Source organism: Melitaea cinxia, chromosome 11 (genome assembly GCF_905220565.1).
Source record: "Melitaea cinxia chromosome 11, ilMelCinx1.1, whole genome shotgun sequence".
Classification (NCBI taxonomy): domain Eukaryota; kingdom Metazoa; phylum Arthropoda; class Insecta; order Lepidoptera; family Nymphalidae; genus Melitaea; species Melitaea cinxia.
In genome coordinates, this window is record NC_059404.1 from 1795198 (window position 1) to 1822551 (window position 27354).

At 32.9% G+C, this 27354-nt stretch overlaps 2 protein-coding genes and 1 long non-coding RNA gene across 3 annotated transcripts; 2 read left to right on the top strand and 1 right to left on the bottom strand.

The window, feature by feature from the left end:
* Positions 1-125: 125 nt before the first annotated feature.
* Positions 126-6883, top strand: LOC123657692 (putative carbonic anhydrase 5). The gene is made up of 6 exons (XM_045593211.1): positions 126-248; positions 864-966; positions 2265-2377; positions 4694-4817; positions 6382-6554; positions 6756-6883. The coding sequence occupies exons 1-6, from the start codon at positions 151-153 to the stop codon at positions 6787-6789; spliced, it is 645 nt and encodes a 214-aa protein (XP_045449167.1). The 5' UTR covers positions 126-150; the 3' UTR covers positions 6790-6883.
* A 2501-nt stretch (positions 6884-9384) lies between these two features.
* On the bottom strand, positions 9385-16165 carry LOC123657977 (FAST kinase domain-containing protein 4). Its single transcript, XM_045593455.1, has 10 exons — positions 16001-16165; positions 15266-15450; positions 14328-14555; positions 13795-13967; positions 13116-13341; positions 12737-12887; positions 10976-11206; positions 10397-10463; positions 10109-10214; positions 9385-9495 (listed from the first exon to the last, which is right to left on the bottom strand). Exons 1-10 carry the CDS (start codon positions 16158-16160, stop codon positions 9385-9387), a joined length of 1638 nt encoding a protein of 545 aa, XP_045449411.1. The 5' UTR covers positions 16161-16165.
* Positions 16166-16698: 533 nt separating this feature from the next.
* On the top strand, positions 16699-22125 carry LOC123658100. Its single transcript, XR_006743831.1, has 3 exons — positions 16699-16819; positions 20645-20713; positions 21985-22125. It is a non-coding gene; the product is annotated as an uncharacterized LOC123658100 (long non-coding RNA).
* The last annotated feature ends 5229 nt before the right edge of the window (positions 22126-27354 follow it).

Genomic DNA, 27354 nt, shown 5'->3' on the forward strand with positions numbered 1-27354 from the left:
AGTAATTAACTCTTCCATTCATTCCACTGTTGGACAAATATTTATAATTAAGTTTTAAGTATAGTTCGCAATGTTCTGCTGTGAATTAGCAGACAATATAATCACTAGAATAATGTTTTAGTTCAGTTCAGCACGGAAGGAGATAATGACATGCATCCCACTGTAACTGGAGGACCTTTGAAATATTTCTATCGCCTCGAACAACTGCACTTTCATTGGCTTTCAGAACACTCGATAAATGGAGTAAAGTGAGTGTTTATTATGTACTTGTAATAATTAATTTTTATAATAATCACAATGATGTGTAAAGGCTACTTCATTCAGGAAACACGACTTCGGGTACTCGTAGGTAAAAAATCGTCTTCCAAGGCAAGAAGATCCTGTCTTTTAGCATTATCATGAATATTGTTAATCCATGCAGATAGTCGATTTCAAGCATCACATTACGGCGACAGCGAATTGCTACCTATCACACTGTAATAAAAAAATACTGGATTTATTTCAAATCTTTTTATTTCTAGAGTACTAGTTTTAGAGTACTAGTTTTTTACTTTTCTGAGGATAAATAATTTTTGAATTGAGGCATGAGACTTTAGTTTTAGGCTTCTATTCAATAGATTAATAATATGGAAATATTATAATTACACACCTTTTTAGATTTTATCGCGGTTTATTAGGCACGTTACATGCCCGACGTTTCATCATAGTGAGTGAAATTTGCGTAAACATTAGAAAACAATAAATAAAGAAATAGGTACATCGTCGCACTTTTGAGTTAAGCTTTTCACCTTAAAGGAAAACTGAGATTATAGTTTTTACATAGACTAAACTTAAAAATAAATAGGTACCTTTTACTTTTTCAGGTTTCCGATGGAAATTCACTTCGTACACGTTCGGTCCGATCTCGAAGTTTCCGAAGCATTAAATAAGCGGGACGGGCTGGCAATACTCTCAGTGTTTTGCAATGTTAGTTGTTTAGTTAGTTTTTAATGTAATATAGCCTTTATTTAATACTCATAAGTATTAAATATCGTAATTTAGTTTAATAGTGAACTGGCTGGCAATCTTTGTACGACTTGGTCCATTCTATTCTAATCTATACCTATATACTTTATATTTGTACTAGCTGACCCCGCAAACGTTGTTTTGCCATATATGTTATTAACGCCCTTTAATCCCCCCCCCCCATAACTTAGGGGTATGAAAATAGATGTTGACCGATTCTCAGACCTACCCGATATCCACACAAGATTTCATAAAAATCGGTCCAGCCGATTCGGGGGAGTATTTTAACTAAGATATTGATTAACTAATTCTTTTTAAAACTGTTTACCCATTCAGAACTTTTTCAGATATTATTGTTTTATATAGGAAAGTCATTACTCAAATTAAAAATACTAATTTATCTCGAGTTAAATTCCTGACATTTCAAATGTATTTATTAGTTAGGAGACTCATACATTTTTACGAATGACACGTTGCCTTATTTTTATAGGAATAAAGTTCCATCACTCATATTTCTGGATAAAAACAGAATATGCAGAACTACGAACTAAATTGGTACTAATTGTGTGCTTAGTTCTAATAATTGTGTTTGCAGGCAAACGAAGGAAAACCGCCTTCAATTTTATCGACAAGTAATACAACGTAGGTAGACAAAAAAATTGTCGAGTAAATACGCATTATCAAAGATTACTCTAAAAGTTGTTATCAGACCTCGATAAAATTTAAATTGAGCACATGATAAACATCGGCTTTCGATTAAATTAAAAATCATCAAAATCGGTACGCCCAGTAAAAAGTTATGCGGCTTTTCGAGAGTTTCCCTTGATTTCTCTGGGATCCCATCATCAGATCCTGGTTTCCTTATCATGTACCAAACTAGAGATATCTCCTTTCCAACGAAACAAGAATTATCAAAATCGGTTCATAAACGACGGAGTTATCCCCGAACATATATAAAGATATATTATATACGGTCGAATTGAGTAACCTCCTCCTTTTTTTGACGGTGGTTAAAAAAATAACGATAGAGTTTTGAAGTAAACCTTCTTTACGCACGCTTGTGTTGGGGAGTAAGCTGGTGAATGCGTGACGATAGCGTTACGAAAAGTGTGATAGGTTGAAGCGAACGGAAGTTAAGAGGAAGATATAAGTTAGTGAAGATAGAAAGAGAGAGTTACCTTTCGTATATTACTGTAGGGGCTGAAGAAGTTTTACTTCAGTTGTGTGATATAAAGTACACTCGTTTCTTATATTCGAAGGTTCAAACAGAACTCAACGAAGATCAACAAAAGGCATCCGAAGAAATCATGCAGCACATACCAATGTTGTTGAGAACAGGGCACAGAATCAGCGGAGTTCTTTTAAATTTAAGGTACTATACATTGATTTGGAATTCAAACAATCTTATACCTACATAAAATGTATTTAGATAAAGCGTACGGTAATCAACGCCCTTGACACTTTCAATGTATGTAAGATAACAATAAAAACCTCATTTCTAATCTAACCTAACCTAGGTATTCGTTATTGACACCAAAATTTTTAAAATCTATTGTTAAATAGAGAAAGTTTGATTTAATTTTTAAACAGCCTTAATTAGCATGAAGTTTTATTCACTTTAATTCCTTGTAAGATTCTTCTTCATCGTAAGCTCGATAATTATTTTATCAAAAACAAATTTATAGGTCACACGTAAGAAGTTATTTGCGTGACTTTTTACTGCTAGTTCCGAGAATCTAACAATCGTTTATTTCGATTAGTGTAGACAGATTTCTGACACAAAACGTATTGCCTGAAACTCTCCTTCTACCTATATGGAGGAAGAGGCATTTCCGCTGAATTGGGATTGTCAGGTGTAGGTAGTTAATAATAATTATAATAATAATAAATAAATATCTACACAGAACACATACGGTCGTTTGTTCCTAAAGTAAGCAACTTAGTACTTGCGTTGTAGGTAACAGCCGACTGGTACAGCTACATATTTTTTTTTTCGATAAACATACTTATAAATAATACATATATGAATATATAAATGAATATTTATATTACACCCAGACTCGGAGTGGGATCGAACCCACAACCCTCGGAGCAGAAAGCAGGTTCACTAGAAACTGCACCAACGGGCTAGTCATTGTTGATTTAGTTCAATCAGTAAGTAAAATTATTTGGCAAATCCTAGAGGAAACTAGAATTTAAAAGAAGAAGAAGAAGTAAAATTAGAGATAGATAATGATAGATTTATGCAATCGGCTGATAGCAGTATCACTTCGAACTTAAATCCGCATCAGTCGTTTGACATCTTGTCCACTAGTCATCTTGGTTCCATTTAGATAGTTATCTGTAGTTCAAAGATATTGTCTTACAAGGTGTTAACCTCGTTTTCAATATATTTTTTTTAAATTTCTTTGTTTTTGTTATTAAGACAAAAATAAAAGTGTGTGTACTAATGTATGCACGTAAGAAGTTATATTTCGTTAGCTAGCTATCTTCACGTTGCTAACTTCTTCTTTGTTGACTAGCTAACTTCAGGGTGTCGGTTTTTGTCGTGACGGTGTGCGCGCGCATCGTAAAATTTTACCCTCATAATTTTTTTCCTAACACACCAAAAAAAGTATAAGTTCAATAATTGTTTCAGCTTTTATTGGTTCCTATATATTCGTATAATTAGATTTTCTAAATTTCTCTCATGAAGACACAGCGGGTAGTTACAATTCCATCACAGGTGTAGGTTTGTATTTTACACCTGTATTCAATTTTAACGAAATAACCACACAAGTCATAGATAACATTTAATTTAATTTAAACTATACAAAAAATAATTCGAGACTTCAGTAAAAAAATACTTACCATAATCCGTAAATTGAAGGTATGGTGAGCGCCATGATAGTGGACTTCAGGGAGTCGGTTTTTTTCGAACGGTGCGCGTGCATCGTAAAAATGTACCCTCATCATTTTTTCCTAACACGCCAAAAGACGTATAACTTCAAAAACATTTATTATTGTTGCGTAATATACATACAGAAAAATGTAGGCATAAAGTAACAAGTTTTTAATCGTCTACAAATGAATCATTAACCACTTTAAAGTTGATAGACAAATTCGTTTCAATTATCAATTTTGCGACTATTACAATTAAGGTGGAGAGGATATTTCGGCCATTTCTATAATCAAAAGATTGAAAGGAAATCAATGAAAATAATACGTAATTATTGGATACGCTAATAATGGCTTTGATCACAAGAATTTAAAGGATTTCAAATTTCAATCTTGATAATATCAACAACATTGAACTACACGAACTATAACAGACACAGTAACAGTCGCTCTTAATATATTCAAGAGTAATATTGTGAACTTTTCAAAAAAATGTTTAGTCATTTGATTCAGTCTGTAACATACCAATGTTAGGCACAGGCCTGTTTCTCCATGAAGAAGAATGGTCAGCGCTTAATCAACCTAACCACTGCTCTACTGGGGGTATGATAACAACCGGGCTCGACCGGTGGGAGCTTTACATGCTCACCGTGACACGGAGGGGAAACCCACAAAGACAGACAGCTAGATTGGAAACAAATATTTATAGAAATACAAATGTTCATCCCGAGCGGGAATCGAACCAGCAAATGCCGGTGCGGTTTTCTTCTTAATTTTAATACGACGAATATTTTAACTGTTTTTTTTTCAGTAAGCTGTTGAGTCCAAAGAGGAATTCCTACTTCACATACCTTGGTTCGCTGACGTCTCCGGAGTGCAACGAAGTCGTCGTTTGGATTATTTTTGACAACCCAATATATATTTCTGATGCCCAAGTAAGTTTTTATTTTTTTAATAATAAAATAACTACTTAGAGGTGTAAGCTTTCAGGCTCTACGCATATTTTTTTTTATTGTAATTATCTGTTCTGCTAAATCTACCCCTGACGTTTCATTATAGAGTGTCATTATATTTGAAGACTACTCAAAATCAAGTAATCTTCAAAACTTAATAAATAAGACTGATTGGCAGTTATTTTACGAGCGGCTTACGCTAGAACAAAAGCTTAAGACTTGTTTACTAAATATTAAGAAACTTTTAGACTGAGTATAAAATAAAAGTCTAATTAAAAATTTTAAAAACTAAATATCTTTTTTTTAATATTCTAAACCTCTTATAATTATTATCGTCACACATATATTATGTAAGTTCAAATATTTTTGTTTTCCAAACGTCATGTCGGGGCACCGCGAAAGTTTAAAAAGTATTTTCCCAACAACAGCTAATGAACTATTACGAAATTACGAAGTAAAATAGGTAATGCATTGTATGGACTTGTTATGGATAGTTTAAAGTTATTACCATGAGATTTATTTATTTATTAAGGTTTACTAGCAGTTGTTACACTTATGATACATAACGATATTAATTTTACCATAGACTACATTTCTAAATGTGCAACCATATTAAAGCAAACACGACATGCAAAGTTATCCTGTTAATATAACAATAGAAGAGAACTTGATCAAACAGTAGCAAGAACTCAGCATAAAATTTCAAGATGATAATTTTTTTCTTTAAATTTTGTAGTGCCAAACAGTAACATATTATATTGTAAGAGAAATAATATCTAGATTAGTGCACAGAAATTTGATTAAACCAGTATTTGACCAAGCTAAAATCGTAAAGTTTACAAGAATATTCATCAGTGAAATGACCTCAAATTACCCTAAGCTCAGACAAGATGCATAATAGATTTGAATTAATCAATGAAATCAAAAATTCTCAAATCAAAAGATATTAAACTTACTTAAGTGAAACTGAATGAAGTAAGACCGAGTCAAGTTGTCATGAATTAAAATATTAAATTAATCAAAGCCTAGTCAATAGATAAATAAAATTCAATTTTCATACATTAAAACATAACATATCAAACAAAATAATTATTACATAGATTGCTTTTTAAACGAGAACCTAATTGTTGAGTTTCTTGCTTGCGTCTTGCTGTTCTTCTCAACAGAAAAACGTTACGGCGTGTTACACAGGCGGGTGAGAAAAAATCTTAAACTATTAAGCGCTCTCCTGAAAAGTAGCTGCTTTGTATATAACTCTTTTTACTTTGCACCCGTCGAAATGTTTATTATGTGCGGGGATGGAAACCCACAACCGCCAGCGCAATAGTCACAAACCAGTGCTGTGTCCGTTTTGCCCACGTGTCAAGTATTACGTAACACAAATTTTTAAAATTTTTTCTTACCCGCCTGTGTACGTTAGGGTTCCCCAGACGAACTGCTCCAGAATTTATGCAGGATATATTCTGTTGTGCCCTACCTAAATAATACCCGTTTTATGGCCGCCGATTCTTACTTTTTTAACCGTTAATATAATCCTATATTACAGTACCGCCTCTTCGGCAAGGTGGGCGTCGGTCGTCACAACTTCAGGAGTCAGCAGAAGATAAACCATCACCAAGTGTTCCAACCACCAGACGCGTTCATCACCACACCTAAAGCGATTCTCATCGTTTCCGACGTTTTGAAACTCATGACACAATTCTTTAGGAATGTTACAAGGTAATATGTTAGAATTTTGTAAATGTCAAATTGTTTCTGTATGTACTAATTAGTCATTGAAGGATTATATAATTATACAAGGTAACAACCGCCGCAAGTAATTTTTTTTCATATTTACCGTACTTTAAAAACCATTACAGCAGAATAAGACTGGTTATTAGAAACTTAATTATATTCATAAAAAAACATTATTTGTTACAGATTCGTCGTAAAAGGCCTCAAATCAAGATTATAGACACGACAAATCACATACAACATATTTATTATACTTTATTTAGTTAATATTTAAACGATTATTGTTATGGTTTTACAAATAAACATATTAAATTATAAAAAAAAATAAAACACATTTTTATTAAGTCTATTTATTTAATAATAATATTAACAATTACTATTTTACACCCTCTCATGATCACACAAGGGACTTTAATATCTCCTCAAATGTGTTTAGGACTAATTTAGCGTGAATAAATTATAAATAAGTAGACAGCCAGTCATTCACACACACAAATACAATTTCTTTATGAATTATGATAACAAATTATACAATTTATGTACGTATTATGTAATTAAAGCATTGTCTATTAACCCCAAAACTTCCAAAATGAAAACAAAACGGAAACTATGTGAAATAAACTTAATTTAAATTTCAAATCATCTTTACAGTAAATATTCAGCGTTAACTTTAGAGGTTTTTTATTTTAAATGTTTTCAAGAATTTACACTACATTTTTTTTTCTAAGTATTTTCATAATTTAATTAAGATTTAGGTCATTTTAAAGTATACCAATCTCCAAGATGAGTCTCACAAATGATTTCCATTCTCACAATGATTGCGTTATAGAGGTAAAGTTTCTAGCTTTGTTTGTTTGTAGGGGGTAATCTTCGCAAATGCTGATCCGATCTAGAAAATTCTGTCACTAACAGAAAGCTATACTATTCAGGAGTTTTTTCAGCCCATTTTTATATTATTGAAAAAAAAAACAGTGAAAAATAATAGTATATGTAAATCAAGTCGGAGAAATGCGAGCGAGATGAAAACTTTACTATATATTTGCATCACAAAAATAATTAACGCCCAACGAAATGGGTGGGACCCACGGGTCGGCTCGTTAATTAATATATATCACTGACTTTTATCATCGGCAATAGATTTAAGTAATAATAATAATAATTATTATTATTATTAATAGATTTTAGACACAACTTATGTTAAAATTTTATTTTAGTAACCTGAACTCCCTGAACGGCTCAAATAGTAGGGATACGTTCTCTAACAACATCGAAGGAGTTACAACATCGTGACGTAATGTCGCCAAAATATCGAAATATTGAATGAAGTTATTTTGATCTGATGATCGCGAGTTTAGAAAAGAATTAGAAATGAATTTGATATAAAATCTCTCCTTTCGGCAAAGCGGAGTCCTTTCCATCTGGCTCCCTCTTTCCGAGGTGTGCCCGTTCCCATAACCGGCCACCTCTCGTGCGTGCTCTCGAAGGTGAGACAGTACTTCACTCCGGACCAGCTTCTAAATTTATATCAAGCGCAAGTTCGATCATGCATGGAGTACTGTTTTCATCTTTGGGATGGCTCAGCCAAGTACCAGCTGGAGCTTCTTGAGGCAATTGAGAGACGAGCCAGGAGGCTCGTCGGTGATGATGCACTGGTCGCCGCGAAGCTGCACAGCTTGCATCATCGGCGTGGAGTGGCCGGCCTGTCGGCTTTTATCGGATACACTTCGGAGAGTGTGCGCAGGAACTCCATGACTTGAATCCCTTTTTAAAACGTCTTTGTCATATTAACACATCCGCACTCAGAGTAACTTAACATTTAAATCCATTGTTTGAAATGCATAATACTGCACTTCACTTTTAATGCAAAATGCTCAATTTGTATCACTCATATCGACTCTTTAAACCCAAAAAAAATTTAAAAGTTAGTGAACCTCTTCTACAATCAGAAATAAAAATAATATGTATGATTATTATTACGAATATGATTGTATCATATATAATATTAGAGTTCAACAGATGATTTAACTTCCTGAGGCTGTCAACACTGATTAATTACATCATAGAAATAGCCATAATAACAACATTACTGCTTTTGACGAGCTAAAATATATGAACAAAATTTTGTTATCCATTGTTACTTTGTACTAAATTCAATGTAGAATATAATTTAGATAATTAGCAACCCCTCTGGTATATTTTGGGGGTGGATATCAGTATACTGTACGGTTCGGTTCATCTTGTAACATCCCACTGCTGGGCATAGACCTCTTTCTCCATGTAGGAAAGGATTGAAGTTTAATCCACCACACTGCTCTACTGCGGGTTAGCGGATATATTCTCTATGTAGTAACGATCGCTATCAGGTGTATATGATAACAACCGGGACCGACAGATTTACATGCTCTCCGAGGCACGGTGGAGAATCACAAATACAAAGATCCATCCCGAGCGGCAATCGATATGCCAAACTCTCGGCGTTTTAGGTGACTAAATTTGGGTGTCTGTATATTTTCCGCACATACACTCACATACTGTGACATTTCAATTACTTTGTTAAAAAAAAAATTTAGACAGTTCGTCGCCATTTTTGAAATAACTTAAAGTTCATCGTATTGCACAAAAATTTGTAATACGTTAAAAAAATCCCTTTTCTCCAACATGGAGGTAGAGACCTACGCCCAGCAGTGGGATATTACAAAATCAGTAAAAAAAGTCCTAGAATTTTCACAATTAATCCCCATCGTCAATTTTCGTCTACTTTATCTATGGTGTCTGTTTACAATTTCAGTTACGTCACTATTAAATAATTTAACACCTAGCTGGTAGAAATAATCTCTTTTAGACGTTTCTCGATGTACTGCACCCTTGTCACCAACTTTTCTTTAGGACTGAACTCCGTGTATGGAATCTCTAGAACTCTTAACCCCTGCGAAGAAAAAATATTTAACATTTTAAATGAAAATAGAAATTTAAAATCACGAACTAATGTGATAAATATGGAATTCAAATTTTAATTCGAGTTAGGGACACAGCACAGCAGGAAATATCCTACTGAAATCTGAAGCAGCCCGACTGGGGAAGTACCTCGACCTTACAGAAGATCACATACTACATAATACTGCTTTCAAGCTGTGCTGTGTACCTGGGGTATGTAAGATGTGACCAGAGCTCCTGGGGGATCGGGAGTATGGTCAGCAACGCGCTTGCGATGCTTCTGGTGTTGCAGGCGTCTATAAGCTACGGTAATCGCTTACCATCAGGTGAGCCGTACGCTTGTTTTATTTATTTATTTTGTTTGCTGCATATTTATTTATTGTGTATGCCGCAATAGTTGCATAAAAAATATAGTGAAATCTACAATAACACACAACATAATAAATATGAATCCAAACGACTGACCAAATGAATTATACTTTCTTTTTTTGTCAATAAAAAGGTTTGTTAGTGACTCTCTCTCTTTCTATCAGTAGGAAGTAGGCAGTAGGAAGTTCCTCGAGTCAGCAACTTCAGCTAGTAATTATGAATTTAGGGGCACTTACTTTTAGCTGTAACAGGCGGCTGTACAATTTGTTGATACCGAGAGGGACGAGTTCCTTCCTTGTGAAGTCGTGGTAGTCCAAACCCAATACCGCTATCCTATATACACTGAAAAATTTTCAAAAATATACAAGGTGTTCGACTCTTAACTGCGTTCCTTCAAATGGGAAAACATTATTATATAGATATAAACAAATATAGACTAATCTAAAAAGTATTTAAATATATCGGTAGATTTTATAATTTTAAACGCGAAATAAAAATTAAACATCAAGATCATTTTCACTTACTCTTTCCTACTAGCCGCTTTATCTAAAGGTACTGGATGACACTTCGAATCAACCGCGAATTCGGCATCTGAAATATTATCATCATTAATATCGTGTTAGCTAAGTTATATAAAATTCTACGCAAGAGTACACAAAAAAATCAACATTTTTTTTTTATAATTTCCTTTAGAAATGTTTAAAATCAGATTGTCTCGTTTGAAACTTGACGGTTTGCTGGCAAAACTAACCGTTTTCCGAACATAACTTTTTTTTTATATCACTAGGTCGGCAAACAAGCGTACAGCTCACCTGATGGTACGAGATTACCGTAGCTTATAGACGTCTACAATACCAGAAGCATCGTAAGCGCGTTGCCGACCCAATCCCCAATTCCCCCAGGAGCTCTGGGCACCTTACTCACCAACAGGAACACAATACTGCTTGAAAACAGTATTATTTAGCTGTGGTCTTCTGTAAGGTCGAGGTACTACCCCAGTCGGGCTGCTCCAGATTTTGAGCAGGAAATTCCTGCTGTGCCCTACCAAACATAACTGCCAAAAATTAACAATATAAACGACTTATGCTTTTTTCTCAACTCACCATATAAAAATCCCATCCCTGATTGACATTCCTTCCTAAAAAACGTTTCCGCCGACACCAAACTCTTGAAGGTGTCCATAATGCTCTGAATGTAGAGCGCTTTTTCCTTTGTATAAACTATGGGCACCCCTACTGATATATCTTCGGCTAGCCGAGTGGTCGTCTGTGGGAATTTAAGCCCTATGTACCCGTCTATCACCATTAACTTGCGTCGAGATGGAATTGGAATTTCTATGAAAAGATAAAGAAAAGAAAAGATTTTAAAGGCACTTTATTTGTAGTATAAAACATTGACAAATACTAGTAGTTTTTGTCCTTATGGGTCCGTAGCCAAACACTATCATCCTCTCGTGACTTAGATAATAAGCCCCATAAAGCCCTCGGTTGTTAATCTTGGGGAAATATTATCCAGAAAGCCGCAAAAGAGTAGCAGAGCTAAATAAGTTTTAACCCATTTTCAATATGAGACCTTTGTCCAACATTAGAACAGTTCAGAACTCCAGTATACTTTGCATTACTTACTAATACAGGATCAAAAATAATTCAACTTTCATTTATTAAAAATCCATTGACTACTTAGGAATATCATGAAATGTCAAACGTTGCCTTATAATAACTACCAATTTTTAACTAGCCCGTTGGAGCAGTTTGTAATTGCCTTGCTTTCTACTCTGCGGGTTGTAAATATACTTAAATATTTATATTCTATGTATATTTATCAAGAAAATAACTATTTAGCTATAGCAGTTGGCTGTTACCTATATCACAAGTATTAAGTTGCTTTTTTTTTTGTATCGCAGGGGAACCCATTTACAGGTGATATCCAGGATGCCCGGGTAGGCAGTCCTAGATCGTATGTCGGCTTCAGCACTTGGGGTTGCAGTACCGACCAAAACCCCTCCGGAAGCCTTCAGCCGCTTTAATTGGAGGGTCCCGGATCTGCAGGCAACAGGATCCCTCCAGCGACAGGCTGGGCCTTGGCGAAAAGGCCAGATTTCTCCTCCATCGGGAAGCATTAAGTTGCTTACCATAGGAACAGACGACCGTGTGTTTGTTATAAGATACTCGTATTACTAATTATTTATTTCATTCTAAAGTTAATTTATGTTGTTCTAAAGTTTTAACATAATCAGAGGATACGTATAATTTTTACTATGAAATGTTACATACTAAAACAACTCTAGTGCGTCAGCCTCGAAAACTCTAAAAGGCCTTTTCTTATAAACAACTACGACAGCAAACAAGTTTACAGCTTACCTGATGGTAAACTATTACTGTAGCTTATAGACACCTTCAACACCAGAAGTATCGCAAGCGCATTGCCGACCCTATCCGCAATTCCCCCCAGGAGCTCTGGTTGCCTTATTCAAAAAAGAAACACAACACTGCTTGAAAGCAGTGTTACTTAGCTGTGATGTTCTGTAAGGTCGAGGTACTACCCCAGTCGGGCTGCTCCATATCTTGAGCAGGAAATTTCCTGCTGTTGTGCCCTACCTCAGTTTTTGTTTAAGTTGCTTATCGTTGGAACTACTTGTACAATTATAAATGTCCATCAAAAGAGACAAATTAATCAAAGAAGAAATATTTTTCATCTAGAGCATTAATGAGTTACCTCTGTATGCTTGTGTGCTTAGCTGTGATTTTCTGTAAGTTCGAGTATTGCCCAGTAGGGCTGCTCCAGATTTTAAGCAGGATGTCTCCTGCTGTGCCTTACCTCAGTTATACTGTTACAAATAGTTAAAATAAGAAGTCAATACTCACCACCAGCAGACAGCAACTTTTCTATGAACTCAGGCTTGAGCGTGGATATAAGGTGGCGCTGCTCCGCTCGGTCCAGTATGAGAAAGGAGAACACGAGGTCGAGCCAAGAGGATGCCTTTACCATCTCATCTTCTTCTAATGATAACGCCGCCTGATAAAAGATTTAGAAATAATTTTGTAATATTTATTTTCTATCGAAATGGCTTCCAGTTGGACAAAACAATAAACTGACAAGTTAGACACATTACATTATTATATTTCTTACATTAGTTATAGAGAATAATAAACAAAGCCACATTACAAACGTCAAACAATTCGATAAATAAAACAAATCAAATTAAAACAAATGTAACTTCTAGTATCATCATAAAACATTTACCTCTAGCAGTGGTTCCACTTGGGACGGTAAGTAGTCAACAGTGGCCAGCGTCACTACCGCAGAAGCAATGTCACTCGGTCTACAGATTGTCTTATGGGTCTGTATCCATTCTGTTAAGGCCAGTAGAACTGCTTCGTGTCTATATTTGAGTAATCCAAGTGAAACTAATATGGAGTTGACGACGGCTGGCTTATCCGTGTTCGCTGGTAGACTTTCTATGATGTCACTATAAAGTTATGAATGGATACTTTATAATCAAAAATTGTGTGATATATAGAAAAATTTCTAACATTTTGATTATATAAAATGCAAACGAACTGTAGATTCTCATGACCAGTAAGGTATTAAGCCTTTCTGTTACCGTAAGTATGGTCTTACAAGCTTAGCTCAATGTTGGGAGATTTAAACCAATTCATACCCTGCTATAAAGAAGTTGAACATACATTGCATTATTGTAATCATACTGTGGCATCTATATTATACTATATTTTTTATTTTAAATGTATCTGAACTAATCGTAAAATAAACTTTGAGTCTTAGACAGGCTTTTATAATTTTTTTCTTAACTGAGCAACTCAAATTCAGTCATTTAAGATATATTTTTTTTTTATTATTTTAAATAGTAACAAATACAGATTGCAAACATGCAAGTATTTACGTGTACACAAAAAAAAATTACCTGCATAGTCTGTCCAACAACATTGGATCGGGGAAATTTAAAGAGGCCATAGAGAATAGTAGATCGGCGGCCTTCTTGAGATCAATTGTTTCCGATTGTTTGGTAATGTTGTAAGACAGAGCACGCAACAGCGGCGTGCTTCGTCTACCTTTTGATTGGAGAGCTTTCATCACCTACAATTGTTTTAAAAATTAAATAAAAACCCAAACGAAAATACTAATAACTAATGTTTTAAACTAGATTAGTTTCTTATAAATTATTTAATATACGAAACAAAGGAGTTTGTATGAATAGACTGATTTCAAGATCTACTGGAATGATTTTAAAAAAAATATTAGTTTATTATGAAACATTATTTATTATATTAGAAATATTTTAGTGTTAAAAAATTTAGGTACTAATACTAACACAAACAAGCAATAGTGGTGTTTAGTGAACAGAAGTACAAATAGTATGCAGTGAACAAATTATGTTGTGTTCACATTGATTAGATATTAATATTATACAAAAACTTTTTTTTATATATTTTATACCTTTATCATCTGTGGCAGTGATAGATTAGCGATCAACCTTGCCGCTTCATCGTCCCCAGTTATACCGAGAACAGTGCTCAGATCTTCAGCCATTGTCAGAGAACTCATCGCTTGGCTGGCTGGAGTCCTGGCTAATATACGACATAGCTTGAGAAACCTTGGATCCTTCTCAAAGTCTGATATCTTCACCTTATTACTGCTGGACCATTCAGATAAAACTGACACCATCTAGAATTAGAAAATGTATGTAATTTATAAAAAAATTTAACATGTAATTTTATTCTAAACAAAGATAAAAATTACAATAAATAATTGTTTGCTGGCAAACGAAAAAAACCAACTTCAATCACATCAACTAGTAATACAACGTAGGTAGACAAAATAACATTCAAGTAAATATGCATTATCAAAGATAACTTCAAAAGTTGTAATTAGATCTCGATGAAATTTAAATATAACCACATGATAAACATCGGATTTCGATTAAATTAAAAATCATCAAAATCGGTACACCCAGTAAAAAGTTATGTGGATTTTCAAGAGTTTTCCTCTTTTCCTCGATTTCTCTGGGATCCCATCATCAGATCCTGGTTTCCTTATCACGATACCACAACTGGGATATCTCCTTTCCAACAAAAAAATATTGATATATTGATTTTGAATTAACCAAAAATAAAAACTAAGTAAAAGCAAAAATTTCCCAATTCTTCTGTATTATGTAAATTTTATTAGAATTAATTTTATTCTATATTAAGTATTTTTTTAAATAAAAAATATTATAAATTACAAGTATGTCATTCCTTTTTTTTAGTCATTGTTCAAAGTGCATATTAATTAAAAACAGGGGCACCAAACATAAGGAGTTGTTCAATGTACTATATATACATCTACACCAAAACAGTAGCATAAACGGTAGCCATAGATAAATAATATCAAACCTTGAGTGCATGTCTCCTAGACACAACAGGATTCTCAGCAGCTAACAAGAGAGTCTCAATGTCAGTCGCCCTCAATATTTGACTGTCCAGTTGCTGAGTACGACTTTGTTTCATGGACTTCACACTTGGTTTTCTATTCTCGTCATCTGGAGCATTGAGAGATGCAAATGCTGCTGCGACTAAACCTTAAAGAAATTGTATAAAGTATGCTAACATTTATTTATTTTCTTAAAGATGTTGCTGAATTGTACTAATTTTAGGATATTATTTTGTAATTACTAAAAATTCACAAGTGTGTGATTAGCTCAAGTTTAAAGTTACAAAAGATCTATCAAAAAAAAATATTTTAAATTAAAATTTAAGTTGTTCATAATAATGTCAGAAAATTAGTCTTAAAAAGTTTTAAAATTATGGAAAACAGTGTTAAGAGTTTTTACTGGCAAACTATAGATTGTTTGTGTCAGTAATAATAAAATATAAGTAACTAAGTCTTCTATATAGTCTAAGAAAAATTCTTTACTTAATGAAGTAACAGATATTTTATACTTAGATCAAACTAAACGTAAATAATATTATAATAATAATAATAATATAATAAGCCTTAAATAGAAATAATATTATTAAACACTAATAAATAGAACAGATTACATAACCATTACTATTTATAAAACCAAAATAAATGAAAATTAACTGAATAAAGACCAGTTTCTTATTTACATTACATACTTTACTTACTTGGACCATTTTTCGTTTCCACTGAATTAGTATCTACATTTTTCTCTGTAACGTTCCTTGATAATTCTGCTTTAAACCCCGTCACACTGGGACCCGAATATTTTCTTAAAGAAGTTCGAGAACCTAACCTCCAAATTACTAAACCGCTAAACTTCAACATCTATAAAAATATTAAAAACTTATTATAATTTCAGTAAAATTTATGTTATTAACAAACTAGAAACGTATGATGCTGTCGATAAATAACCTTTAAATAGTAAATATTAATACACAAATGTCTTCTTACATCACGCGTATATTTTTATATTTAACAAATATATGAACAATTTAACAATTATGGTTTAACGATAATTAAATTATAAAATACCTTGAGTACAAATTAATGTATTTTATTTTAGATAATTATTTTTCAAGGCATTTACAATTTGTAAAAAAAATTAAAATCTAATCAAGTTCAACTTGACAGTTCCGTCATTGATTTGAAGTTGAAGCAAAAATAAAACGAAGACAGTAAGTAAAACAATTCGTTGGTACTTGGTACATAGTATAAGTATTTATCATAATATAGAAAAGTCATATTTAAATGCTTATTTAATTGCCATTTTTACTATTACAAATTAAGATTTTTGTTCAAAAAATTATATTAAGAAATATTTTGTTGCATGGCAAGTTAATTCACGTATCCTTATATCCTTTTTTTAATCTGTATTATCCGAAGAAATTGCAAGCGGTCGTCGGTGGGAGATTTGTTGTGATTTTTCGAATTATTTATTCTGGCTGTGAAAAAAAGGTGCAATCTACATAAGAAACGTTAAAATGGTTAGTAATAAATTTTCTCCTATCTATAAAAATGTTACTTTAGATTGACTAAACAATAATTCGCGACGTTTTTGTATATTGACGCTGTTAAATTTTTAACGTGTTTTTTTAGGATCTTAACGCTATAAATTACGATGAACATTTTATACTAGTAATTTATTTATGAAATACGTTGATAAAACATCGTTAATGTCATAAGTTTAACTCATTTAAGACGCAAATTCTGTTTTTCGATTCGTTATATATATAAATAACAATCTACCTGCAAGTTATTGATAAACCGTTCTGACCGCGAGACAGCATGGAACTTATCAATTTGTATGATTCGTCGTTAGAAATGTGTATATTTTTTAGCATATTTATTTTCTCAAGATATATTATATATATATTTCTTTATTTATCAATAACAAAACAATAATCGACATTACAAATAAGTAGCATAAAATCACGCAGATACCTACTTTATATACTCAAATATCATTCATATTCTGAAAACGGTGAATAAAAACAACTTCTTTTCATAGTGTTATTCTGAAAAGTTACTAAAAAAGAGTTTTAAATCGATTCAGTAGAATAAACAATGCTTTAAATATAAAATAAGTATGTAGATACATGTACAAAGTATTGTAATGCAAGGCTATATTTTAATCCAATTGACACCATGTATATTGGATTATGTTACTGGTCACAGTTCAGGCTAATACTGGATTAAACCCTTATTGAAACTATCAGTTATTGAAATTATAATATTAAGAAAAAATTGAAATTTTTTGAATTGAAATTGAATTGAAAAATCTTAGTAACAGTTTTTTATTGTTTCAGTTTGGCTCTAAGAAAATTATGTAATTTGTGCTCTTTATATTCTGTATGTAAGTAGTACTTAATAGATTATTTTTTGTCTATGTATCTTTATTCAATGTGATTTTTTTATATCAGCGGTGATACAAAAGTATTAATTGAAAAAAAAAACAAGTGGCTATGGCTAAAAATATTTTTTTTGTCTTGATAGTTCTGACAAATCAATAGACTTATTTTTTTGTGTCTATACTGGTTGAAAAAAAGTTTTGTTTTTGTACTTCCAAAACACCTCAACATCAAAACAGCCATCCCCTTGGATTGGATTTGTCACAGGTGTTATATAAGTCAAGGAAAGAGGTATAAAATAGAAGGAACTAGGAGCCAGAACTGATGAATGTCCATTAGTTTCAGAATTAAGCTTTCAAGTCTAGATACACTTTACACTATAGATCTTTACAAGGCTAAATTCTGAAATTTCAATTTATTATATTTTTTACCCTGTAACCATTTCTTCTTTAAATTTCAAAAAGTTCAGTATTTTTATCTTTACTGAATATCCTGCTTGGCTTAAACTCCTTGGTCCAAGTGTAAAATATAAAGGATTTCTTTTAACCAAAAAGAAATCCCTAACTGATGCCTCCAACCCGAGGGAGCTGGAGGGTATGTCTGAGTCGCACGGACTAAAACCTCTGGGGTGTTTCTACAGTTGCCTGGGGTGGGATCACAGGGACATTAAGCACTTTCGCAAGCCTGCCGGCGGGAGGAATTATCCTTTATGATCTTATTGTATAACATAATATGAAAATAAATTATTTTAAATGAATTAAAATAATGACTGCAAACTAATATTTATTTATGCTATTAAATAAAAATAACATAATCAATTTTAGCGAATTTTTACTCATGTTTTAGTAGTACTTTAAATTTTATGTAAAAATATATTTGGATGTGTTATAGTATAAGACCCTTTGACCATGATAATATGTTTGTTCTAAAACTCAAAGAAAGCAATGTTGTTGCGTTACACTCATCCATGTTTTAAAGACTGATTAAAATGTGATAATTAAATTACAATATTTAAATTGAAATATATCTTAGTGACAAAATAAGATTTTGAAGGCTGTGTGAATGTAAATATATTAAAAGCAATTAATCCTGAAAAGGAAATCTTATCTATTTGAATGAATTGGCATTGTGGTAAGTTTTTGTAAAAATGAATATATTAATAAAATTAGAATCTTAATATAATAACTGAATTATGATGAATACCAAATTATTTCTATAAATATGTAAACTAAACTCCGACCCTTCTCCTAGATAAAAAACGAGACATGCCTAATTGTGGGATGTATCAGGCTGAATCAATCAATATTTCTTTTCAGGCTGAATCAAAAATTATTTTATTAGCCATTAATCTTCGTGTAGATCGTTTTGTAGTAAATAGTAAATTAGCTAGTTAAAATATTGCATCTATCCTTAAATTTTAATTTTTTTTTACATTTATAATTACAAGCTTCTATGCGCTACCTCTTCCGCATTGTATTATACAACTAGCTGATGCCCGCGACTTCGTCCGCGTGGTGTTTATTATTCCTTCAATTAAAATTTTATATATCGCAATACCTTATGATGCTTCTTTATAGACGACATCCAACGTGATTGATTAATTGATTGGTTTAATGGGACATCCAACGTGTACTGATTCGGAACATAGACAAATAGGTTGGTTGGCTTATTGACTGACTTACGCGGGAGAAAGCAACATAGAGCTGGCCGTGCGAAAAACAGCTGACGCTGAGGTCCGCGCTCGCAATATGAAGCATCTGAACTTGGGCTTTGTTTTTGTCATTAACGAATAACCAAACGGCAACCCATTACACAACAACATTACCATCGCGATGTAGAATGCTGTCAACGCCATCTATAGTTTATTTAATACGAGTTAGAGTCATCGTCGTTATTAATTATTTTTGAAGTGTTGATTATTACAGTGAATAATTCAACAGTGTGTAATTTCTAACATTTCACAATCGCGATATACATAGAATACTATCAGCGCCATCTAATTTATGATGATGAAATACGCTATACTAAATTCGACTTCTACAGTTTTTATTATAATTACACTACAATTACACTACAAATAAAATAGATTAAGGTGTAAGAACTCTTATTTCTAAACATTGTATCAAGATGAAACCTACATTTCTTTTATTTTAAGTCTGTTCTCTAGGATCAAAACTATGAACACCAATGTGACTTCGTACAGATTTTGCGTGATGCTAAAGAAAACGTGACAGACCAAAACTCCAAAAATATTTATTTTGTCTTTGAGATTCCTAAATTGTTCCTATTCTTAATTATTCATAAATTTGTTTTATACGAGTATTAAATTCGTGTCTTCTAATTATCTCTGAAGTATAGAAATCGGAAAATAACAATTTTATTATATGTATAATTGTATATCTATATAGATAATTATGTCGCTCGTAATTATGTAACTTAAAAATAATCCTAAATTTTTAGGGGACCGCATAAGTAAAAATTCGTAGTCATTAGTTACGGCTCATCAGCTCCCGTGAACGGAAATACGACTGCCGTGTTTTTCATGTTAAATTATTTTTGGAAAACCGTGATGAAATAACATGGCGAAACTGTTTGGAGATAGATAGAGCTACCATATGAAAAAACTCTCGGTAAATTATTAGTTATTTATGAAAAAAAGTCCTGAATCAGAATGCCAACGAAATAAAATGTTAATAATTTCATTAATATACAATTTTAAATAGTACTAATTCTGTTAATTGCAATTAATTTTAAAAATAGTCGATTATGTAGAGTATTTAATACAAGTGTAATTAATCAGATATATAGTAAAAATTTTAAAAAATTAAGAAAATAAATATATGAAAGCATGCGTGTAAATTTTATTAATAAACATTTTTAATATCTGTGTGACTGATGTGTCTTTAAATGCAATAAACGTCTTAAACCAGAAGTGCAAAATGTAATGGGTATTATCACCAGGCGGGGGCAGATGGCGTCGGTGCGGCTCACTGAGCGCGCCCCGCTCCGCGCCCCCTCCCGAGGAAAAAGGTAATTTATATATACATATACTTATTAAAATTTTACTTATTTTTAGTATTTTCATTTATAAGAGACTTCCCGTTGTTTTATTCTAACTGCTAATACTCAACATCTTAGTCGCGCTATAAATAAATTAATAAACGCCTCACACTCAACGGCACCCAGTAGGTTTCCTCCTGTATCGGGAAATATCATATAAATACAGTTAAATTCGATTATAAAACATACATACATATAATCACGCCTCTTTCCCGTAGGGGTAGGCAGAGACAACTTCTTTCCACTTGCTACGATCCTTACATACTTCTTTCGCTTCGTCCACTTTCATTATTCCCTTCATACATGCTCTTCGGTTTAGGGTACTCTTGACCTGGCCTTTTTTCAAGACGTCTCTTATTTGGTCTCGGAACGTCCGCCTAGGTCTACCCCTACCAACCCTTCCATCCACACTCGCCTTATACACTTTTTTCGTCAATCGTTCTTCACTCATTCTCTCGACATGACCAAACCATCTGAGCATACCTTTCTCAATTTTTGTCACTACATCTTCTTTCAGACCATTACGTTTCTTTATCTCACTATTTCTTATCCTGTCACTCAGTTTAACTCCTATCATACTTCTTAACGCTCTCATCTCAACTGCATTTATTCTGCTTTCATGTTTCTTCTGCCATACCCAACTTTCATACCCAAGTTTCTTAGTGTCGGAACCAACACCCCCTCATGCACAGCCAAACGAGCCTTGTTAGATACCTCCCGACTGCTCATAAAGGAGTGCAAAGTTCCATTCACCCCTTTTCCTGCATTCACTCTTCTTTCAATATCACTCTCACACTTTCCATCTCTTGTAAACTTTCTCGTCTCGTTTCTCGCGGGGGCGAAAAGTGGCCCGATTATAAAAAATTATAATAAATCAAAAACTTATCTTTTGGATATCGTCATCCGTCAAATAGCGTTATCCACAACTGGCGAAATGGGTCCTAACCCATTTTAAACAAAAATGCAAATTAAATACCATTTGCACGATAAGTATTTTTCTTATGGTTTTCAAGGACCCAAACGGTTAGGCAAATGTAATAAAATATTAATTTCCATCAGCTTCAGTGTGTTTTGATGGCTCTTTTTACGATGCTATAACTGTCTCTTAGCCGCTATTTGACATTTGGCGGCGTATTCAAAATTGTAGACGAAAAAGCCTATAAAAAGATGAACGTACTTTGATCAAATCAAAACGAAAATTCTGTCCCCAAATGTTAGTTTGATATTTTATTGATTCACAGGTCGCAGAAGAATTAAAAGAAGGGGAATTCAAGATATCGGATATCTGATGGATTACCGAACGACTTGCATCGAAAGGTATTTAGATTTTTTATTGCTGTTGCTTAATTTGCAATAAACGAGTGATAGCAAAAATCCTGTAACTATTGTGTAATTATAATAACTCTGTGTAAATCTAATTGTGTATAAGCGAAAATTGCGATACTATTATTAAACAATCGCTCAACTTAAATACTTGTACCGTAGATAATGATAGTGAGATATACCCATAAATCATGGTTCCTAATATATTTTTGAAGCTCCTTAAGTCCTAAAATAGAAAACTAAAACCAGTGTATTCTATTAAAAAATTTTTATTAGTTGACCACACATGTAAAAGGAAATGTTTTGAAAAGCGCATACCTCTAGAACCTCCTTAATACTTTCTAGAAATGCTCTGAAATAATAAGAAAATTGCTCGCAATATTGAAAAATTTAAAAGTCGTAACAGTTTTCCACTTCACGCGTTTGACAGTTCGTAACACAGGATCACTTCTGTCAGTTCAGCTGGTAATTCATATATTCCACTTACATTGACATTTCACTTAAAACTGACCGCATAGCGGGTAACCGCAATGATATTGATGATTCAATTCGACTCGTATTAAATTTCCCTCGACGTGATATACTTCAAATTAACCAGTAAATAGAACACGAGTGTAAGAACTCTATTTACTGAAGTCGGTCACTTTATTTTTATAATTTAATAATCTCAAATAACAGTAACACAATAAATTATAAATTGGTACACCAAATACCCAAACTAATAAAAGTTGTCAACAATAAACAATTTATAAAAGATTTTTAAGCACACGTTAGTAAAAATTCATGATGAAATCTATACTAATAAATGGAGAGCCGATTTTTTGTTCAGTTATACTGCGAAAACTACTGAACCGATCGGAATAATATTTGCACCATAAGATGCAGTGGGTCTCGGAGAAGGTTCTTAGTATGTGATATGGTGGTGATCGTGTAAAAAAATATGGACAATAGAGGTCGCTAGTAAAATAATAAAAAGTAGTATCATTCAAAAAATACAAACGAATCAAAATTCTTACAAATAAACCTTACTTCGCAATTAAAATATTTAGATACATTATAGGAGATTCTAATATAAACTTAAATTTTACACGAAAACCACAAAAAATCAAAAATCAAACCACATACACCGCAGGCCAAAAGTTTAAGACCACCTTAATTAAATTACGAAAATTAAATTCCAATAAAATATTAAATGTTTAATTAAACTGTTAAATTATCAAATAAAACACTTTTTGACAATCAATATAGTTGAAAAGCTTAAAGAAATATTAACAGTCCATGCTAAAAAAGGCTATATAGTTAGCTAAACTGATTTTTCATCAAAAAATCCCCCTTTTACTCTGACTTTTTTCACAAGTGTCGGCATTTGGGCAATCAATTTGTTAATTGTTTCTTGCGATATATTGCTCCAACTTTCGCACAAAGCATTCCACATTTCTTCTCCCGAGGATGGACCACAATTACGGACGTTCCGATCAAGCTCTTCCCACAAAAGCTCAATGGGATTGAGATCCGGGCTCTGAGGAGGCCAAACTATGTTTTTTAACAGGCCTTGTGGCTCTTTCTCTTCCAAATATCCTCTGCATAATTTTGGGCTATGCTTAGGATCATTGTCCTGTTGGAAAACGAATCCATCTCCAATTAATCTCAACCCTGAAGGAACGGCATTTTGTTTTAAATTTTTTTTGTACTGCTGACTGCAGTGTACATTGTACTTAAATCATTTTTATGCTGTACCTACCTGCACAAAAAATACCACAATTTTTTTTTCTTTGTGCTTAAAGTTAAACACTTGATAGACACATCTTACCCTACTAATAAGTAGTTTTAAATGCGAAGTTTAGTGAGGATGGGTGTATGTTTGGGACTCTCACGCTAAAATTACTAAACTGATTGTAAAAAAGCTTGGTATGTAGATAGCTCCAGGCCAGAATAGTACACCTACTTACGCTGCTAATTAAGTCGATGTTAACCTCGTGCTAATACCTGCCTTATGTATTTATTCCTTTTTTGAAATTATACTTCTGTTTGCGCGTTAGGTTAGGTTAGGTTAACCTCGTGCTAATACCTGCCTTATGTATTTATTCCTTTTTTGAAATTATACTTCTGTTTGCGCGTTAGGGAAAAATAATGAGAGTAAATTTTTACAATACGCGCGCACACCGTCACAAAAAACCGACACCCTGAAGTTAGCTAGTCAACGAAGAAGAAGGTAGCAACGTGAAGCTAGCTAGCCATTGAAACATAACTTCTTACGTGCGGACATAAAAACACACACACTTTTTTTGTAAACTACACCTTACCGCTATAATTTGGAGAAAGAAATAGGTAGGGTATAGTTCGCGTCATGTAAAAAGAACGCTGAAGAAACTGGAGGGGGCGCGTTTTGCGCATGGGTATATTCGCGCACGAAAGTACTACTGTTTATTTTTTAATTACGCTTTCACTCGCGGCTTCGTATAATAGATATTGGTAGGTGCATTAAAAAATATTAGAAATACCTGTGCGAATAATTCGCGCTAAACAAGTATAATAATTATCACTTTACATAGTTACATTTTTTTTTAAACAAAAGCAATAAAAACATTTTTAGTTGTTGTCGCCGGTAGAACTAGCAATTATATATAAAATTACAGTCGACTCTCGTTAATTCAAACCTGCGATAATTCGAACCTCTCTATAATTCAAAGTCATTACGAGTTCCCTATAAAATCTATTTATATTTCGAACTAAATCAAAACAAATACATTTTTATACACATGGTAATTCGAACAAAAAAACCGAGTCGACTTTAACTATAATTTATGTGGAATAATTGTAAGGCTTTTTTTCTAAAAAGGGAGGCAAACATCTTAAACCTTAGCGTATTAATATATATGACAGATTGAAGAATATAATTAAATAGAATTTAAAAAAAATGTTTGATTCAGTGTATGTTTCATTTAATTACAACACAATCAAAGAAAACAAAGTATAATATTTTTTAAGCAACACATTTAGTTTAAAAAAACAAAAGAGGCGCTTGGGTTATTTATGGTCATTTTGTATCCTTTTATTTAAAATGTTCGTTGAAAAGGACGTCACAAATAAAATTTACAACACAATTAAAGAAAACAAAGTATAATATTTTTTAAGCAACACATGTAGTTAAAGAAAACAAAAGAGGCGCTTGGGTTATTTATGGTCATTTTGTATCCTTTTATTTAAAAAGTTCGTTGAAAGGGACGTCACAAATAAAATTTACAACACAATAGAGTAGCGTGTGTAAAAAAAATGTCGACCCAATTAGTATTATTGTCACACTATTTGTATTTGTTTTGATTAAAAACCTTACGCCCGCGGTGCACTTGCTCTAACATCTTGACAAAAGAACTCATACCATTGTTTTTGCCAGTGCTATGTGCTATACTTATATATTATATGGGATAACGTTAAAAAAAAACAATATATATTAACTTAATAACAAATTGCTTTACGGTAACATTGTTTTAACTTATTAACAAATTATAGTTCGTGAAAATTTAAAATATTCGTAAAGAATACTGCCTATTTTTAACCGACTTCCAAAAAAGGAGGAGGTTCTCAATTCGACTGTATTTTTTTTTTTTTTTTTTTTTTTTTTTTTTTTTTTTTATGTATGTTACCTCAGAACTTTTGACCGGGAAGACCGATTTCGACAAATTTTGTTTTAATCGAAAGGTGGTGTGTGCCAATTGGTCCCATTTAAATTTATTTGAGATCTAACAACTACTTTTCGAGTTATATCCAATAATGCGTTTTTACTTGACGCTTTTTTCGTCGACCTACGTTGTATTATACCACATAACTTTCTACTGGATGTACCGATTTTGATAATTCTTTTTTTGTTGGAAAGGGGATATCCCTAGTTTAGTACCATGATAAGGAAACCAGGATCTGATGATGGGATCCCAGAGAAATCGAGGGAAACTCTCGAAAATCCGCAATAACTTTTTACTTGGTATACCGATTTTGATAATTTTTAATTTAATCGAAAGCTGATGTTTATCATGTGGTCACATATAAATTTTATCGAGATCTGATAACTAGTTTTTGAGTAATCTTTGATGACGCGTAGTTGCTTGACTATTTTTTCGTCGATCTGCGTTGTATTACTTGTCGATGTAATTGAAGTCGGTTTTTTTTCGTTTGCGCGCAAACACAATTATGTTACTCATTTTGTTCCTTTTTGCCTAATAAAAAATTATTGAAATGCTATAGTTAAAAATATTAATTATCTATGCTTTCGATATTCGTATTTTAATAATTTTTATGTGTTTAAAATGATTAATTGGTATTTGTTTTAAGTGGAATAAATAGTAAATGGAGTTTTACAAGTGCCCGTATGCTAATGTGTTGTGAAAGTGAGTGATAAATGCGGAAAAAACGTAAATTACGATTGAAGGTGGTTTTTTTACCAAATAAGACTGTTCCAAAAAATGGACAGTAGGGAAAAGTTTTTTCAAGAGTTGGCAACTCTGTAAATCGCCTTTGCATATATTCACAGCCAGCGTTCTTTTTACATGACGCGAATTATACGTTTTAAATAAATTTTCTCACTTCTCTGTGTAAAACTATTTCGTAATTAAGTAAAAACTTTTGTACGCGGTAGTATTTTGACTTTTTGAGTCGGCGTCGAAACTGTCCAACCAATAGCACACCGGCAAGCATGCGACACGTGATAAACACGCCCGCCCCCTGCCCCGTACCACCAAATAGACCGATAAATCGCTTCTGCGCAGCTTCAAGGCCAGCGTTCTTTTTACATGACGCGAACTATACCTCCCTTATTTTTACTGTAGTCGGGAAAAAAATGGGTCCGTTAAGCTAATGTCAACTTTACTTGCAGAACTCAAAGCAAGGGAAGCTAAATCTAATCCCCGTTCTGAAATTTGTAATCTCTCGTTTGGAATCGAGTTTCGGAATTTAAGGGTCGGCTATTAGAGCATTTAAATTCCGTTTCGACTTGATAATAGTACCCGCAGATTCGTTATTTCGAATGGAAATAAATGAGAAACTCAGAAATTGAAATATGGACTAATCACTACTTTATTTCACAAGCGTCTGAGAATAAGGTTACAGTCACGATTTGATCTGCTTTGACGATTATGATTGTGTTTCCATAACTGAGAGTCATAGTGTTCTTGTATTCTGAAAATTTCCATATCAATTTTATAGTTTATTGACATATTGACGCCATGTTCAACTGTCAAGTTTTAAGTTGTATGTAACTCTTTTTGCGTTGACACTAATCACATATAATGGGCATA

What these genes read in the sequence shown, in the direction of transcription:
- LOC123657977 (XM_045593455.1), bottom strand. Translation starts at nt 16,160, where the DNA reads ATGTTGAAGTTTAGCGGTTTAGTAATTTGGAGGTTAGGTTCTCGAACT. An exon ending in AAGTGGAACCACTGCTAGAG is followed by an intron (nt 12,888 to 13,115) that starts GTAAATGTTTTA and finishes ATCTTTTATCAG; the next exon opens with GCGGCGTTATCATTAGAAGA. An exon ending in AGGGATGGGATTTTTATATG is followed by an intron (nt 10,464 to 10,975) that starts GTGAGTTGAGAA and finishes ATAATATTTCAG; the next exon opens with ATGCCGAATTCGCGGTTGAT.
- LOC123657692 (XM_045593211.1), top strand. Translation starts at nt 151, where the DNA reads ATGCATCCCACTGTAACTGGAGGACCTTTGAAATATTTCTATCGCCTC. An exon ending in GGAGTTCTTTTAAATTTAAG is followed by an intron (nt 2,378 to 4,693) that starts GTACTATACATT and finishes TTTTTTTTTCAG; the next exon opens with TAAGCTGTTGAGTCCAAAGA. An exon ending in TATATATTTCTGATGCCCAA is followed by an intron (nt 4,818 to 6,381) that starts GTAAGTTTTTAT and finishes CCTATATTACAG; the next exon opens with TACCGCCTCTTCGGCAAGGT.